This window comes from Artemia franciscana, unplaced genomic scaffold (assembly GCF_032884065.1).
Source record: "Artemia franciscana unplaced genomic scaffold, ASM3288406v1 Scaffold_838, whole genome shotgun sequence".
Classification (NCBI taxonomy): Eukaryota; Metazoa; Arthropoda; class Branchiopoda; order Anostraca; family Artemiidae; genus Artemia; species Artemia franciscana.
The window spans coordinates 149,047-168,438 of record NW_027068367.1 but is presented as its reverse complement, the minus strand read 5'-3'; the positions used below and the strand labels follow the sequence as shown (position 1 = coordinate 168,438).

Genomic DNA, 19,392 nt, shown 5'->3' with positions numbered 1-19,392 from the left:
AGGGTTTATGTAGACCTGGTTTTTTACAAGTTCGTTGGTCGATTTTCTTAGATTTGGGGCTGCGCTGAGAATCTTCTGTCGCTTCTTGATTGTGTCGATTGAGTCCTTCAGTTTGACTACTAAGACGCGTGGCTTACTGCCATTTATTTGACTTCCCACGCGTACGACCTCACGAATGTCGTCGTCCTGCAGGTGAGCTCCCAAATCATTCTCTGTAGTTAGGTTAATCACCAAGTCTTTGTCAGAGGTGTCTTCTGACTCCGGGAGACCAAAGATCGCAACATTTGTCCGTTTTCCTTCTCTAAGTTGTTTTTCCTTATCAGCCTTCAGTATCACATCAACAGTAGTATCATAGCTTTGGATGGTGCTTTCCGTTGGAACAGGAGCTGGGAGCGAAGGACTGGGTGCATTTAACTGGAACGCTTCCCTCAGTTTTAGCTGCAGGAACGATACGTTTCTTTTGTTGCAGCTCTCGCATTCGTATTTGAAAAGACGTGAATCAGGATCTAGGCTCTTAATTGTTAGGAATAGATCGGCGTTTAATTGTCTACATCCCGCGTGCTCGTATTCACCACAGAAAAAGCATTTGATGGCCGTGGAATTTTCTGTCTGTAGATGACAGTAGCTGCATAGTTCATTTGCAGCGCTGAGCTCGACCGCTTCAGGTAAGGTGGCCTTTCCCTGTCCCAAGCTCTGATCCGAGATGTTGTTTTTGCCTCTGAATGTTGTTGGCATATCGTTGTTTGTGCTGATCGGAGTTGAGTTGTTTTTCGGCGGTAGATTTGGACTAGGGGCTACTTCTGGGTTCGATCGGGTTTTGACTCCCGATGCAGGTGAGCTTGTATTCGCAGGCTTGCAGCTAGGGCAAACAAAGATGCTTGCCAGTTCACGTGAGTATTTTGTCTTTCCGCACGTCAGATGGCACCACTTATGGCATTTCGTGCATTTTGCACCGCCGCTGCTTTTCGTTACATTTTGACTGCAAACAGAACATGGTGGTTGGTTCATTTGTTTAGTTGCAAATCAAGTAGAAGCGCCGAGTGTTTTGAGCTCGAAATTTCGTCTGGCTATTGAACCCTTACCCCGCAATTAAGGAAGGTGGGCCAAAAAGATGTCCGAATCACTTCGCCGCGATGCTCTGGCAATCATGCTTGAAAGAATCTGATAATGTTATTAAAGAAATGGGGTATACACCCCTTTACTAGGATTTAACATAATACAAGTAAGAATTAGAGAGAAACATATTAGACTTGCATTCTATAAGCGTGTAACAAGCTTTAGCAAAGCTGTCACCCCAGCTGAATCCCATTGGCATTGTATCTCTCTATTTAAAACATGTCGCCCTCCTTATATGTCAAATTAGGAGAAATTCAATATTTCCTATAATTGGTCACTGTCCCTCCTGATCTGTTACTCCCTTGTGTTTGCAGCATCCGTACGATGTTCTACTGCCTTTATCTTTGTGTCCAGACGATTTCGGGCTTATTTATTTGTGTCTTTATTTTTAATTCAATCATATTTTCTTGATATTTTTAAATTTAATTTATTAGCTTATTTCGTTTGAATTCGTTACTGATAATTCACAGCAAAAACTCTTTTCTTTATTCACGTTCTGCTTATTTTTCTACCTTTTTCTCGTTCGTTCATACAGTTAACTTTTTGTCGCTTTTGGAGTGTTTACGTCTGAAAATCTGGGCTTCATTTTCTTTAAAAGTACTTGTCACAAACACTAACTATATAATTAATCAATAACTGTGCATGAATGACTATTTTTTTGTGTCTTCCTTTAAAAAAAAGAAAAAGAAATCGACTATGCCTAGCTTTAATGAAGCCCATTTTCATTAGCATGAATAATTAATATGCACCTTTTTTTTCTTTTCTTTTTATTATTCATAAACAAATTTTGTAATTTTTTTTTTTTTTTGTAATTCAGCAAAAGCTCTTTTCTTTATTCATACCTTGCTTATTTTTTTGTATCTTTTTCTTGCTCATTCATATAATTGACTTTTTATTGCTTTTGGAGTGTTTATGTCTGAAAGTAGGGGCTTTGTTTTCTTTAAAAGTATTTGTCATATACACTGACGATGTAATTAATAAGTAACTGTATATGAATGACTCTTTTTGGTGTCTTGTGTTTTTTTTTTAAAATCAACTATGTCTAGCTTTAATGAAACTAACTATCATTAGAACGAGTAATTAATCTGTATTTTTAATTTTTTTTTTTCTTTTTTTAATTTAGCAAAGGCTCTTTTCTGTATTCATGCCCTGCTAATTTTTTGCACCAGTTTTACGGTCCTTTATGCAACTAATTTTTGTTGCTTTTTGGGGTATGCAATCCTAACATCAGATTATTTTTTCATTTAATGTATTTTGTCTTTATATATGCATTAATATATTTTATTCATTATATATGCTGACGATATGATTGATATATTATTATATATACGTATAATATTGAGCGACTCTGGTCTTTATTGCATTCAATTACTCTTTTGATTTGCTTTTTGTCCAACACAGCTGCACACGCTCCTCCGTCGCCTTAATCTATTCTGATGAGTGTTTACTTAAATAAAAACTAAGTAGAATTTTTCTTTTTTCTCATACCTACTTCATCGTTTGCACATTGCTTCTCTTCATATTTTTTTGTATGCAAAAGATATTTATAGATTTATTACAGATATAATACATGTAGACGAGATATATTTATATACAATATAAGATTTTTTAAGTGTTGGCCTATTTTATAGTCTCGAGCCGATTGGTCTAAGAAAGCGGCTTATGAGTTGATAGAATGTCATTTCAATACTCTACGTGAAAAGGCAGAAGGATTTAAGAAATTGGAAGAAAAGGCCATTCAGTTAAGATCAAAACTTATAGAAGAGGCACTCTACAAGCGAAGGATTGAAGGAACTGGAGAGGAATACATTCACGTTTCAACAAGTGAACAGTCTACAAGTGGTCTGGGTGAACAGGAGATATCCTCTCAATTGAAGAGAACTGAAGCGGAACCCATGCTGGTAGAATCCGAGCATTAGCTCAACAGCCGGATAAGAACCTTATAATCCTTGTTTTATGTTGCTTTCTCTAATAAACGGTTTGTAGAAAACGCCAAGTGTGTCTCAGGGCTAAAAGGCTGCCTGACTTAACAATGCGAACATCAGAACACTAATTGTATGAAAGTAGGGGTAATTAAATTTTTTTATTGTATATTTTTTTTTATGTTTTTCATTAAGTTGGAGTAAGTGTGGAACACCCCTGAGATCATTAAGCTTTGCAGAGAGGAACGTAGGGGTGCCAAAAAAGGAACTCCCCTCATTAATTAATTGTTTATTTATTATTATTTGCTATTTATTTATTTTTATTGTCGCTAAACCGCACAACTTTTCCTTTCATTTGTTTTTTCTTTCCGTGTTTTATGCAACTTATATGGTTGGTTTTATTTTGATCATATGTTCCTTGGACAAGCATAAGCTTCCGGATCTTCTGCATTTTTGTGGTTGTATATTTTTATGGCACTTGGTATTAACCAAGTGACATATAGCAATCGCCAATTCTGTCGGTCTGTCTGTCTGTCGGTCCCGGTTTTGCCACTTTAGGCACTTCCAGGTAAGCTAGGACGATGAAATTTGGCAGGCGTATCAGGGACGGGACCAGCTTAAATTAGAAAGTCGTTTTCCCAATTTGACCTTCTGGGGGGGGGGGGGAGTGAGGGGCCGGTTAATTCGGAAAAATATAAATTTAAGTATTTTTAACTTACGAACTGTTGATCAGATCTTAATGAAATTTGATGTTTGGAAGGATATCGTGTCTCAGAGCTGTTATTTTAAATCCCGACTGGATCTGGTGACATTGGGGGGGATATGGGAGGGGGAAACCTAAAATCTTGAAAAAAACTTAGAGTGGAGGGATCGGGATGAAACTTGGTGGGAAAAATAAGCACAAGTCCTAGATACATGATTGACATTCCGGAACCGATCCCCAACGTGGTAGGGGGGGGGGGGGGGGTAATTCTGAAAAATTAAAAAATGAGGTATTTTTAACTTATGAGCGGGTGGTGAGATCTTAATGAAATTTGATGTTTGGAATGATATTGTGTCTCAGAGCTCTACTTTTAAATCCCGACCGGATATGGTGACATTGGGGGCGAGCTGGGAAGGGGAAACCTAAAACTTGGAAAACACCTTGAGTGAAGGGATCGGGATGAAACTTGGTGAAAAAAATAAGCACAAGTACTAGATACATGATTGACGTAATTGGAACGGATCCGCTCTCTTTGGGGTAGTTGGGGGGGGGATAATTCTGAAAAATTAGAAAAAATGAGGTATTTTTAACTTACGAGCGGGTGATCGGATCTCAATGAAATTTGATGTTTGGAAGGATATCGTGTCTCAGAGCTGTTATTTTAAATACCGACCGGATCTGGTGACATTGGGGGGGGGGGTTAGGAGGGGGAAACCTAAAACTTGGAAAACACTAAGAGTGGAGGGATCGGGAGGAAACTTGGTGGGAAAAATAAGCACAAGTCTTTGATACGTGATTTACATAATTGGAACGGATCCGCTCTATTTTTAATTCTGAAAAATTAGAAAAAATGGAGTATTTTTAACTTACGAAGGAATGATCGGATCTTCATAAAACTTCATATTTAGAAGGACCTCGTGTATCAGATCTCTTATTTTAAATCTCAACCGGATCCAGCGTAATTGGTGGGGGGGCAGTTGAGGGCAACTGGAAATCTTAGAAAATACTTAAAGCGGTGAGATTAGGATGAAACTTGATGGGAAGAATAAGAACCTGTTTAAGACACGTGACTGACATAATTGGACCGGATCTGCTCTCTCTGGTGGAGTGGGGGGGGAATTTGAAAATTGAGGTATTTTTAACTTACGAAAGGGTGACCAGATCTTAATGAAATTTGATATTTAGAAGAGTCTTGGACTTTAAAGCTGTAATTTTAAATCCCGACCAGATCCTGTGACATTGGGGGGAGTTGGAGAGGGAAACCTGAATTCTTGGAAAACGTGAAAATTGGGGTACTTTTATTTTACGAATAGGTGATCGGATCTTAATGAAATTAGATATTTAGAAGGAATCCATGTCTCAGAGCTCTTGTTTCAAATCCCGACCAAATCTTTTGACATTGGGGGGAGTTGGAGGGGGAAATATTGAAAAACAGATTGGAGGAATCGGAATGAAGCTTGGTGGATAGAATAAGCAAATGTCCTTGATACGTGATTGACGGAACCGTACTGGACTCGCTCTCTTTGGGGGAGTTGGGGGGAGGGGTTCATTGATTTGGCGAGTATGGTGCTTCTTGACGTGCTAGGATGTTGAAAATTGATGGGTGTGTCAGGGAGCTGCACAAATTGACTTGATAAAGTCGTTTTCCAAGATTCGACTATCTGGGGGGCTGAAAGGAGAGGAAAAATTAGAAAAAATTAGGTATTTATAACATACAAGTGGGTGATCGTATCTTAATGAATTTTGATATTAAGAAGGACATCGTGACTCAGAGCTCTTATTTTAAATCCTGACCGGCATTAAGCCTCTTATTTTCCTTTTAAATCAATCTATTGATTCATAGAATTTTGCTAAGGCCCATACCATATGATCTCTTGGCTCTTAGCTCTTCTTGCCTCGTCACAAGTCCCATATGAGCTCTTAGCTCTTGTTGCGAAATAGAATTCAAATCCTAATGATAGACTAATAAGGCAGGCAATGTGACTAATATTACTATTTATTTTTCGCTCATACTATGCAATAGTATAATACGTGGAGTAACAATGAATAAAAAAAGCTAATAAAACAAACATAAGAAAAACATATAGTATGACAAAAAAGAATACTAAACAAAATATAGAATAAAAGGGAAAAGAAACAATCTAAAAGGAGGGAAAGGTAGAAACAAAATGACAATTTAAAGAACATAATTAGGCGATGCGGCAGAGAAATACGGAAGCAAGCTGTATTTGAGAAACATATGTGAAAAAAAAACTTTTTGACACAAATAGTATCAAATCAGAGTACCGTTCCATTCGCTGCTGGTAAAGGGCCAAAAATGTATAGACTCGTTCAAGATGGACCACAATCGTTTTATGTCAAGTAGGTTTTTGAGCTGTTTAGGATGAGGTTTGTAGCCGTCAAAGTTCTGTTCGATTAACTAATAGATTCTATCACATTCATTTGAGAAACATAGATGGAATACTTCCGTGGGAAGCTATTGAACTTTATCTATTCCCTTTCAAAAAAAAGGAGTGACTAGCATTTCTGTGGCAAGTGATTAGCGTATATATATATATATATATATATATATATATATATATATATATATATATATATATATATATATATATATATATATATATATATATATAATCATTACCAAACGATATAACATGACCTAACTTAAACTGAACGCCTAACTTAAAACCTACTTTTAGCAGGGAATAGATTTTTGTCTTGGATAAGAAAACTTGGACTTCGGCTTGATTTTTAAATCGTATTTCCACTGGTTAATGTAACAATTTAAATGTTAAATCCAGCGAGACTCCAAAGCACGGGTGCGTGATTCAATTCAACTTATCTCGCTGAGGAGAGGCTAAGTTGAATTATTCCCACCATTTTGCCGCCATCATTAATCCCAGAATGTTTATCTTCCTCTAATTAAGTCTTGAAATTTTCATTAAGGTACTAGATCCTCCATGTTGCAATTTGGGTCAACCACGGAGAATCAGAGACCTTAATTGTAAAAAAAAAATGCTACGACAAGAAATCTCGCTGTTTTCAATTAATCACACAAAAATAAAAAATAATTCTGGCTCAAAATATGGTATAAAAATAACAAGTAAATTAAAAAAAAAACGGGTAATCGCCTTTTTCGAATAACTCAAGTCCACGATACAATAAGTTAAAATCCAAGAACAAGCTAGAGAAAAATAATCGGCTTACTTAAAAAACTGTCAAGTTGGATCCAAGATAGGTCCCCTAATACTCAACGTAATTAGTGTCATTAGAAAATTTGAGTAGTAATCAGTGCCTTATTAAAGTTTCTGGAAAAAAAAACACATGTACAAAGTTTGAATAAATGCCAAGAAACTTAAAACACTAGAAGGCGGTATCGATTTTGTTTTTCTTGACACTAGCACCAGTTTCTACTCTTATAAATTACCCATCCTCTTTGCACTAAGCTAGAAAGAAAACAGAAGAAAAAAATTCTCCCTCCATATGACAATAAATATACCATAACCAACACCAACAGCACATATTGTTTTCAAGTTTCTTTCTTGTTAATTTGAAGACATTTGGCAAATTGCCAAGTAAATCGCTCGGTTGAAAATTAAGGATTCCTTTTACCACCCAGATATAAAAACCCCACTCTGACTAGCATAGAACTAAGAAGATTAGGAACATTTCAAGCAAGTAGCCGTTTTTACATAACTAACAAAAACAATACAATACTAAGAAAATATTTAATGCGTAATGAATAACCGAAATACTTTCTAAAACTGCAAAACAAATTACCAATAAAAAAAATTCATTATTTCTGCTAAACGAATGAACCATTACCCAGAAAAATACTAACTTGAATAAACTAATTATTAGATTTTAAACTCCATCTTGCAAGCAATTTTGACGTAATTTAAATAACATTATCCATTCAACCATGTAAAAGAGTAGACACAGCATGTAAAAGAGAAAAGGAGAAAACACAGTAAAAGAGAAAACGCTCTAAAGAGAAAACACAGCATGTGCACCAAAAACCCTCAATAAAACAAAAGTATTTATTTTGATTAATCACGATAAAATTGTTAATTTTGATTACAGTTTAATTAAAATTAACAATTCAATTAAAAAATATATTTATTTAAAATGTTAATTTGATTAGAATTTTATTTTAAAAAAGTATTATTTAATTGAAGTGTCAAGGACTGTAAAATGGAATTTGGATTGTTTGAATTAAAAGTGAAGGCTCACAACATAATATGGAAACAGGAAAACCGAGAATTCAATTTTTTAATCAAAAAGACTCCCATATGTAGTTATTTGATGGTGGCGGGTGCCAAATTAAAAAAAAAAGTTAATGGGGGTGAATTAGCAAAAATAAGGTAAAAACATATGGAATCAAACAGCTTAAGAATGCATAGCTTTCCTTTGAAAATGTAGGTGTCTTTAGGAAACAACAAGCTGTTAATTTTTGGATTTCTATGGGCAAAAAATGTTGTCAAATTTAACGAAGAAGTTTCACTTACTTGTTATCACGGTTCAACGAGGCAACCCTGATAAAAATGTCGCAATGCCCTGAAAACATTGTAATATTGAAACAGCCAAAAGAAAAATCTTAGGAAATTGTGATTTTCAGGTACGAAACCCACACATGGTTTCGTAAACAAGTACTTAAAACAGGTTTAAAGGACAAAAAATGCCCCTGTCAAAAACGACAAATAAGGGCAAGGGCAAATTTTTTTCACTTTGATGTCCTTGGTACTTCAACAATTAAAAATGGGTAAAACTTGTAATATATTTGACAGACATTTTTTTTTCTATCAATTAAACTACATGGAGACTTTTGCCCTTTGAATAAACGATTATTATCAACAAAAATGATGGGAGATTCTATACCTATTAAAAATATCTGCCACAAATACGAAAAAGAAGCCAAATAAAAAGGTACAGCGTTAAACGAAACGTTTGAACAGAAACAAAAAACAGGTTGTTAGATACATATTTTATAGAGATTTTCTTGGTGTTCATCAACCGACCAAAGCCAATTAAACAAGGCACAATTTCATAGGGTGCACTTTGACAGAAATAGAGACACTGTCAAAAGACATTTGACAGGCACTTTCTTTTTTATATCAATTGAATAAAACCAAATAAATCAGATGCAATTTTATAGCGTGGTTTTGACCAGACATATGTATTTTAAACGTTTGACAGAAGCATATTTGACGCAAATTATTTTGGTTTCTACCAATTGAACAAGACGGAAATTAATGTCATTCACATGTTGCCATTCACAACAGTTATTACCTAATAAAATAACGAAAAACTATATCAAAGTTACGTAACACAAATACGAAAAAGAATAAACAAGATACGACTTTAAAGGATACATTGAAAAGACACATATTTTACCCATAAATGGGTTGAAACACCTTTCAACAAGTAAGAGAAACAATGGGGTTGTAAAACCCACACTTACAACCCAATCAAGCATCTATATTTTATTTTTTAATTCTTTAATCAATTAAATTTCATATTTTATTTTAAACATTCGATAAATTTTCAGGAAGTTTTTAATGCTTGAATTTAGCATTTGATTTAACAACCCTGATTCTACACGTTCTGAGTAAAACAGCTATTTGTTTCAAATTTTCAGAATTAAAATAAGTCAAAACAGAATAAACCTTATGGTATAACAAGAAAAGAGGGGACAAGGGGATAGCAATCAGACGTGGGTACTAGAGTAAATATTAGATTACAAAGCAAAAAAAGATACATACACACTCCTATTGTATTTTAAACAGAAATGCATTGAAACACATTTCAGTAAGTAAGAGAGGCTGTAAGGTTATAAAACCCACACTTATAACCAAATTAAGTATCTATTTTTTATGCTTTTGATTCTTTAATCAACTAAATTTTATCATTTTTCTTTGTAACTTAATGAATTTTCAGAAAGTTTTTAATACTTGAATCTACCAAGTTCTTAGCCATTTTGATTCTATCTATTCTGAGTAAAACAGTTATTTGTTTGAAATTTTTAGAATTAAAATAAAATAAAACAGAGTAAATCTTATAGCATAACAAAAAACAGGGAGGTAATAGCAAACAGACGCAGTAAAACAAACTGAATAAATATTAGGCTATAAAGCAAAAATTTACTTTGATAATAGTTGCTCACTGAAATAACGGTATGAATTTACTACATGCTAGGCTACTTTTAAATCACAGGCGAAATGTATATCACAGCCAAATTTAGCAAATATCCTCGTACCCATGCTCAATGGCCATATGATATTATTTTTTTATTTCAATTTGCTTGTTTAATAAAACTACAGTAGAAATATGGCTACACAATTATGTCTTTACTGAAATTATTTTAGGTTCTATTCACGAATATTATTTCATAGCAATTAAAAAATTACAAACAATAATTTTCATAGTTTTCAGAGCTTGTTTAAAAATAATAATGTATCGAACAATACAAAAAAGTATTACATTTTACTACTAAATAAGCTATTGCGTTTCTTATACTCCAACAAGTCCAAAAATAAAAGGTTTATCAGACACATTTTAAAAATAATTTATCCGCTTGTACTCCAGGATTCATGAGCTCAATGAAAGTCAGCATGGGATCCTTTGAAACTCCATGTACAATATATAGTTACATATATAATTAAGATGTCATCAAAATAGAATAAAGGGAAAACTCATGATTAAAATGAAATGAAAATAGAATAAAGTTTACCCATTTTTATTTAATTATGCATAGACATATATGCAGTACTGGAGCCTTAGTGGATCCCATGTTGACTTTCATTGAGTTCATGGACTCCAATGGAGTGCCAGCGAATAAATTATTTTAAAAAGTGTCTGATACATCTTTTGCTTTTGGGATTGAAGGTATTTGAAAAACAAAGTAGTTTATGTAATAGTTGTACAAAATTATGTCAATAATATGTTAAAGTAAATAACAAATGAATTCATTTACATTATTCGAGGTAAAGTTCTTAGATTTTATTCCATTTTAAACGAAAATTGAGTGTAATTTAAATAACTACATACTTTTTTGTACTACAATTTTTACGATTGCGAACCGTATTTAAAGACTTTAGTGTTAAAAATGTTATCATTTTTTGTTTACTATGTACTCAACTTTTCTTCATTTCATTGTAAGCGGGCAACAAATTAAAAAATAACATATATGTTACTGTGAATGTCTGAAATCTGGTTAATGTCGACATTCACCGGTGAATTCCGAAATTCCTTTTTCTCTGCTTGGATTCAAATAGCTTTACGAATCAGCTTTTTCAGTCTTATGTGAACTTTAATGGTAAAAGTTAGGTTAGGTTAAATTAGATTATCAATCTCAGAAATGGACTAAAAACCTAATCTAACCCAACCCAATCTAGTTCAACCTTACTCACTTTTATTCCCCAGTGAATGTGACATTCATCAATTTCGGACGTTCGCGGTAACTTAAATACCAAAGTGATGTCAACCAAATTCAAACCCCCTCTCCCCCCAAAAAAATGCCCAACTGAACAGCTTCAGATACCATGTGTTCCTCTGTCTATAAAACTGTAAAAATCTCAAATACACTCATTAGTTTCATGCCCAATGATATCTTCATTTGAGAGACTTTTAGAAAAGTTTGGCTTATCACTTTTCTATGGAAACAAAAGATATAAATTAAAAACATGTTGCTTGCATAGAATAAACATTTCCCTAGATTGAACAATCAGACACTTTCGAATTGAGTAATACAGGTTACTATAATCTAGACGGAATCACTTTCAACGGAGACTGAAGGAGTCACTATCGGATTGTCTACATCAGGTATCACCTAAAACAAAAGCATCTAAATAACAAAATAAGTAAGGAGGCAAAATATAATATCAAGTATAACATCTACGTGTTTCAATTCAAACTGCAACATCTGTAAAGACCTTTCTATGACACTTGGTATTAACAAAGTGACGTATAGCAATCGCCAATTCTGTCGGTCTGTCTGTCTGTCTGTCGGTCCCGGTTTTGCTACTTTAGGCTTTTCCAGGTAAGCTAGGACGATGGAATTTGGCAGGCATATCAGGGACCAGACCAAATTAAATTAGAAATAGTCATTTTCCCGATTCGACCATCTGGGGGGGGGGGGAGTGGGGTCCGATTAATTCGAAAAAAATAGAAAAATTGAAGTATTTTTAACTTACGAACTGTTGATCCGATCTTAATGAAATTTGATGTTCGGAATGATATTGAGTCTCAGAGCTCTTATTTTAAATCCCGACCGGATCTGATGACATTGGGGGGAGTTGAAGGGGGGAACCTAAAATCTTGGAAAACACTTAGAGTGGACGGATCGGGATGAAACTTAATGGGAAAAATAGGCACGAGTCCCAGATACATGATTGACATAATCGGAACGAATCCGCTCTCTTTGGGGTAGTTGGGGGGGGAATTCTGAAAAATTAGGAAAAATGAGGTATTTTTAACTTACGAACGGGTGATCAGATCTCAATGAAATTTGACGTTTAGAAGGACATCGTGTCTTAGAGCTCTTATTTTAAAGCTTGACCGGATCTGGGGAAAATGGGGGGGGGGGGAGTTGGGAGGGGGAAACCAAAAACTTGAAAAACACTTAGAGTGGAGGGATCGGGATGAAACTTGGTGGGAAAAATAAACACATGTCCTAGATACATGATTGACATAAACGGAACGGATCTGCTCTCTTTGGGGTAGTTGGGGAGGGGGGTTATTTCTGAAAAATTAGGAAAAATAAGGTATTTTTAACTTACGAACGAGTGATCGGATCTCAATGAAATTTGATATTTAGAAGGATATCGTGGTTCAGAGCTCTTATTTTAAACCCGACCGGATCTGGTGATATTGGGGGGGAGTTGGGAGGGGGGAAACCTAAAACTTGGAAAACACTTAGAGTGGAGGGATCGAGATGAAACTTGGTAGGAAAAATAAGCAAAAGTCCTGGATACATGAATGACATAAACTGAACGGATCCGCTCTCTTTGGGGTAGTTGGGGGAGGGGTTAATTCTGAAAAATTAGAAAAAATGAGGTATTTTTAACTTACGAACGGGTGATCGGATCTCAATGAAATTTGAAATTTAGAAGGATATCCTGTCTCAAAGCAGTTATTTTAAATCCTAAACGGATCTGGAGACATTGGGGGAAGTTTGGGGTGGGGGATCCTAAAATCATGGAAAACGCTTAGATAGGAGGGATCGGGATGAAACTTGGAGGGGAAAATAATCAGAAGTCTTACATACGTGATTTAAATAATTGGAACGGATCCGGTCTATTGGGGGGGGGGGGTTAATTCTGAAAAATAAGAAAAAATGACGTATTTTTAACTTACGAAGGAATGATCGGATCTTCATGAAACTTCATATTTAGAAGGACCTCGTAACTCAGATCTCTTATTTTAAATCTTAACCGGATCAAGTGTAATTTGGGGGGGGGGCAGTTAGGGGGGACCGGAAATCTTAGAAAATACTTAAAGCGTTGAGTTCAGGATGAAACTGGATGGGAAGAATAGAAACCTGTCTAAGATACGTGACTGACATAACCTGACCGGATCTGCTCTCTTTGGTGGAATTGGGGGGGGGGGGGTAATTTTGAAAATTGAGGTATTTGTAACTTACGAAATGGTGACCAGATCTTAATGAAATTTGACATATAGAAGGATCTTGTGCTTTAAAGTTCTAATTTTAAATTCCGACCAGATCCTGTGACATTGGGGGAAGTTGGAGGGGGAAACCGGAATTTTTGGAAAACGTGAAAATTGGGGTGTTTTAATCTACGAATAGATGATCTTAATGAAATTTGATTTTTAGAAGGAATTCATGTCTCAGAGCTCTTATTTCAAATCCCGACAAGATCTTTTGACATTGGGGGGAGTTGGAGGGGGAAATCTTGGAAAAACACTTGGAGTGGAGGAATCGGGATGAAGCTTGGTGGAGAGAATAAACAAATTTCCTTGATAAGTGATTAACAGAATCGTACTGGATTCACTCTCTTTGGGGGAGTTGGGGGGAGGGGTTCAGTGATTTGGCGAGTTTGGTGCTTCTGAACGTACTAGGACGATGAAAATTGGTAGGCGTGTCAGGGAGCTGCACAATTTGACTTGATAAAGTCGTTTTCCCAGATTCGACCTTCTGGGGGGCTAAAGGGAGAGGAAAAATTAGGTATTTATAACTTACGAGTGGGTGATCAGATCTTAATGAATTTCGATATTTAGAAGGACATCGTGACTCAGAGCTCTTATTTTAATCCTGACCGGCATTAAGCCTCTTATTTTCCTTTTAAAATCAATCTATTGATTCATAGAATTTTGTTAGAGCTCATACCATATGATCTCTTGGCTCTTAGCTCTTTTTGCCTCGTCACAAGTGCTATATGAGCTCTTAGCTCTTGTTTTGTTTCGAATTTTTGTCCCCTTTCTCAGCTTCCTTGACCTTCACAATGGCTTTAGACCTTCAGTCTTTTCAAATGGCCTACGTCTGTTCTCATGGGTTTAAAAATTATTATGCATAAATTTTCATCCTTCTTACTTGACTAACTTAGCTGCAAACTAAACAGAAAGATTATAAATTGCATCAACTGACTTTTCTTTCTACGGTATAATGGTTTGTCTTTTAGAGCACACTATGAAAGTAGATCAATTAGTAATACCTACACTACCTTATAAATTTTGATTGAAAAGGGGATAAACCTCTGGTGGTAATTGGCAAAAATATAGGAGAGGAGGACAAAGTATATAAGAGGGCAAATTTGTCATTTTTTCAGTTTTTTTTTTCAATGGAATTACAAAAAAAAAATCTTTTTTTTCAATGAAAATACCTCAAAATACATTTTTCAAAACCTAGCGTTGAGGAGAAAACATCCAAGGGAGATAAGCGGAGGGCAAATGTTTTCTCTTCCAGCCACCCAGTTGACACCACTTGGTATAACTCCTTTCAACAATAATCTCCAAAATTCACTAAATTTCCCCAACGAAGTTCATCCCATGTAACAGCTTTTATAGATAGATCCATAATTTGGCTGTTAGTACAAGAATCCCGACACCAAATTTAAAAACTTATTACAGTATTTACTTCACAAACCTGAGAGGAAAAGTTCATGTAAAGATTACAAATTGACTCTAATATTTCATAAGAAAAAAACAGAAATCATAATTTTCTCGCTTAATAAATAGTGTAAACACGAAGCAAAACAGAAGTTTCCTTGGTCTTAAATAAAAACCAGAAAATAGGAACAAGATAGCCCCTCATAAGGTTAGATTTCAACCAGACAGATAATATCTACTGCGATGCCCCTTAACAATGACAACACTTGCTGGGGCATTGGCACCAAACACCTCTTCTCCATTTGGATACATTTTTATGCTCATAGTATTACAACTTTTAGCATATAGTGGCCTGTAAAGAAAGTCGTCGTGTTTCTTCACTTTTTATTTTAATACCTTTTTTGTTGTTTTCTCAATGCATGACTTTGCATAAACCTTTTCGACTAGAAAGTAGTCATCATATTTCGAAGTACTGTTTTCAAGAGATGTGGTCTTCATTTATCATAGTATAAATCACCAGGATGGACAGGTTAAACAACTTAAAGATATTTAGCTAGATAGAAAATGATGTTATATATTGTGGTTTTACTGACTCAAATCGACAAATAGGTGAATAAAACTGTTTCAGGGGTCAATAGGATAAAATTTTCAACAGTGCATATTTTTCTCCATGCACTGAGTGAGAAAACAGCAGTTAAATAAAATATAGTTGATTTACTCATAGATTTGAATTAGGAATGCGTCGCACATAGTTTCCAGAGCCATGGAAAAATAGTACATGGATGGCACACTACTCTTTACATAGTTACTGCTATAGCAGTGATGGATTTTCAACGTCTGTTTTTCATTAATATCCATTCCACGAGTACCGTTCACCCCTGAACTCAGTAAACATTACAGCAATAAGGAAACAAGTAAAATATTACGGCAAGCGTTATTTCTCCAGTTTCAGCAACAGAGGGTGCACATCGTTCTTTGATCATTTCTTTTTAAATTAGTATCTGAGCAAAGCTCATCGTTCTCACATATCGTGCGTTCTTCAACTGGAAAAAAATCATGGTAAATTTGCTGCAGAATCGAGTATAATGTCTCGACTTTTTTTTCATCAATTTTTCATTTTTTTTTCATTAATATTTGTTATAACACAAATTGGATCGAAGTCAAAGTTAGCAATCCACCTATCAAATTCTTGGATGGAGCTTTCACTGAGGGGTTTGTAAACTACTTTAACCTTTTTTGGTTTCAGTATATGATTTCTGCTCTTTGGTTCCCACCAGAAAACGTTGTGGTCTGACCTAGCGAGTGGTACCAGGAAAACTGGTGGTTCATAAAACACCTCAAGATTCGTTAGTATGAGGTCTAGTATGCTTCCACTTCCATGAGTGGGAACATCGACCACTTGTTTTAGATCCAACACATGTGAAATCCACTTTTTGTCGGTTAAGTTAAAGTCTTTAGCTACGATGAAAGCTGGATCACAGAATTGATTCCGAAAGTTGTCAACTCGATGGTGCAGAAACGTCACTAATTCACATATGTTGCGAGCACCTTCAGGATAGTATACTGCCGCTAGAATGACACACGAGTAAGTTCTTGGTAACCCTCTCGGTCTGCACCACAGCCAGATTGTTTCATGACAGGAATCTGAAAAGTTATTAAGTTGTTAGCATGGCAAGTCTTCACGGCAATAGATGCCTACTCCACCTCCACGTTGTGTGTCGTCTCTGTCACACCTGGTATTGAAGAAGCTCAGATAGCATTTTATAGTGCCTGTTCCAGTAGTAATATCCCAACATTCCCTAATTATTGCTAGTGGTGTCGAGTTGATGCGTAAGACAAGTTCTAACTCGTCCACTTTATTCGTCAGTGATCTGGAATTGCACAGAATTAGGCTTGGGAAATTCGTTTTGGCACTTAGAGTGACAGGTTTTAGCTAAGGAAGGGGATAATCTAAGTTGTTCGAAGCTTCGTCACGGTAGTAGGGCTTCAATGTTAGTAATGTAGGTTTACATTCTGAGGAATTTATAGAAACTAAGCATGTCTCATATAGTTTATTCTCAGACCTTTTTATTTCGCTGTCATTACGAACTATACTGATTACTGGAATACAGTGATCACCGTTATAAAGTGCACGGCCCTCTCTACGTTCTCAGACCCTTCTAACTGCACGCTTGCCGTGCCGTTTCTTTTTTCCTTTTTGACTTAAGCAGAACAGTAGTGACATCTTTGTAAGGTTTGTACAGTTGGTATGCGATGAGAATTTCAATAAACGATGGCGTCAGCGGTCCAGATTCTAAATGCCTACTTTTCAGAATGCTTTTTAGGCTAACATCAGCTTCTTCTGCTGCCATTTTTAGATATATTGTAGCAACAAAAGGCCCTTCATAAGGTTATATTTCAACCAGACAGATAATATCTACTGCAATACCCCTTACAAGTGACAACAGTTGCTGGGGCATTGGCACCAAACACCTCTTCTCCATTTGGAGACATTTTTATGTTGGCAGTACTACTAATTTTAGCATATAGTGGCCTGTAAACGAAGTCGTCCTGTTTCTTCACTTTTTATTTTAATACCTTTTTTTTTCTCAATGTATGAGCTTGCAATAAACCATTTCAACCTGAAAGTAGTTATGATATTTCGAGGAACTGTTTTCTAAAGATGTGGTCTTCGTTTATCATGGAATAAATCACCAGGATGGACAAGTTAAGCAGCTTCAAGATATTTAGTTAGATAGAAAATGATGTTATATATTGTGGTTTTACTGATTCAAATTGACAAATAAGTGAAAAAAACCGTTTCAGGGGTCAATAGGGTACAATTTTCAACAGTGTATAACTGTCTCCAAGCACTGACTGAGAATTCAGCCGTTAAATAAAATAAAGCTAATTCACTCATAGACTTGAATTAGGAATGTATCGTACATAGTTTCCAGAGCCATGAAAAAATAATCCATGGAAGGCCCACTACTCTTTACTAATTACTGCTATAGCAGTGACTGATTATCAACGTCTATTTTTCATTAATACCCATTCCATGCGCACCTTTCACGCCTGAACTCAGTAAACATTACAGCAATAAGGAAACAAGTAAAAATTACGGTAAGAGTTATTTCTCCATTTTCAGCAACAGGGGGTGTACATCTTTGAATTACAATGTCAGTATGTGCTACATGAACGGTAGCTTTCATTGGAGTTCTTCGTTTAACATTCAGCAATTCAATAAGGAATGCTCTGCAACGCAATCTCATAACGACTCCACAATGATACCTGTAATTCAAAGAAACATAACAAACCTAATATTTCAACATAGTGTCCTGTGGTGGCGCAGTGGGTTTGAACTTAGCTTGGTAATACGGGACCAAGTGATCGAATCATGCTGCAGCAATGCACTGCAGGGCCGACACAGGGACCTTAGTAGTCAAGAAGCGTCGTTAATCTGATACAATACAATACAATTTCAACATAGTGTTTTCAGTTATAAAAGAGCTAATTTTTCGACTAGATCCAGGAAAAATCACTTCATTGTTTTTCAAGTGGGATTCAGAAGTAAGGAGTTTTCCACGGATAGGGCTAGATCATATACAACAAATTTTACCCTATTTTAGGGGGAAATGCCTTTTCTTTGACCACCAGAAATAAAGTCTTGCAATAGTTCAAATTCAAAGCGACCATACATAACAATTAAAGAATAAAATAAATTCAAAACGAACAGGACTTAAACTAAATGACCATATCAAACATTGATCCATATCCAAGATTAGGGCTCTACCTATTATGTTTATGTCCATATTTTAAAAGTCTTTGTTCAAACCCAATCTCAAGGATCTCATTTAGAATTATTAAGTTTTCTGTTCATAAATGAAAGTATTAAGCTGTCCCTTCACTCATGTTTACGCCGAAAAATTTAGAAACTAACAATATAAAATGTTCTGTCACTCTGAGACTATGTTAGAAAAATGTAGCCAATCTAGGTTTTGATTTGTTATGTGACTTATAGCAGTTACACATTCTTTGTTTTTAATTCTCATTAGAAAACAGTTTTAGTAAGGTTTAGTCTTGTTTCTAGCACTATGAATACGCTCAGTTTTTAATTATGTTGTATTCGTAATTTTTAACGGATACTAATAAAGATGAATAAATAAATTTTTAAACGAACAAAAATTCAATCAAATATTCAAGTCAAACTTAAAACGAAACAAAAATTACTTCAAGCAATAGTTTGGCTACTATCCCCTTTCCCCTCTTTTAACCATTTGAAGTTCTAAGGCGTATTGTGTCATTTGCGATTTATTGAAAATTATTTGTATTTTGAATTCCTCCGTTTTTCAAAACATCGGCAACAAATAAAAATAAACCACTATAATAATCAAGATGGCTGGAAATAAATATTGAAAATAAGCTGAATATTCAAAATTGAGTTTCCATGGATATTAATCCCTGGAACTCAGCAATTAAAGGTTTTTTCTGAACTTTTAATTTCTATTTTTTCACAACTACAAATATAACAGGGTGCATAGTTTAATTTGTTCTTAGTAAAGCGCAAATGACGCAATAGGGTTTAGAATTTTGTTTAAAGTTGTTTTT

The 19,392-nt window shown here is 35.2% G+C and overlaps 1 protein-coding gene across 1 annotated transcript in view; it reads left to right on the top strand.

The window, feature by feature from the left end:
* The window catches only part of LOC136043694 (fragile X messenger ribonucleoprotein 1 homolog), a 30,951-nt gene extending 27,845 nt beyond the window's left edge, over nucleotides 1–3,106 (top strand). Inside the window, exon 6 of the mRNA XM_065728586.1 lies at nucleotides 2,748–3,106. Within this exon, the coding sequence (XP_065584658.1) occupies nucleotides 2,748–3,035 (288 nt within the window). The 3' untranslated portion in view covers nucleotides 3,036–3,106. The remainder of the gene's footprint in view (nucleotides 1–2,747) is intronic.
* The last annotated feature ends 16,286 nt before the right edge of the window (nucleotides 3,107–19,392 follow it).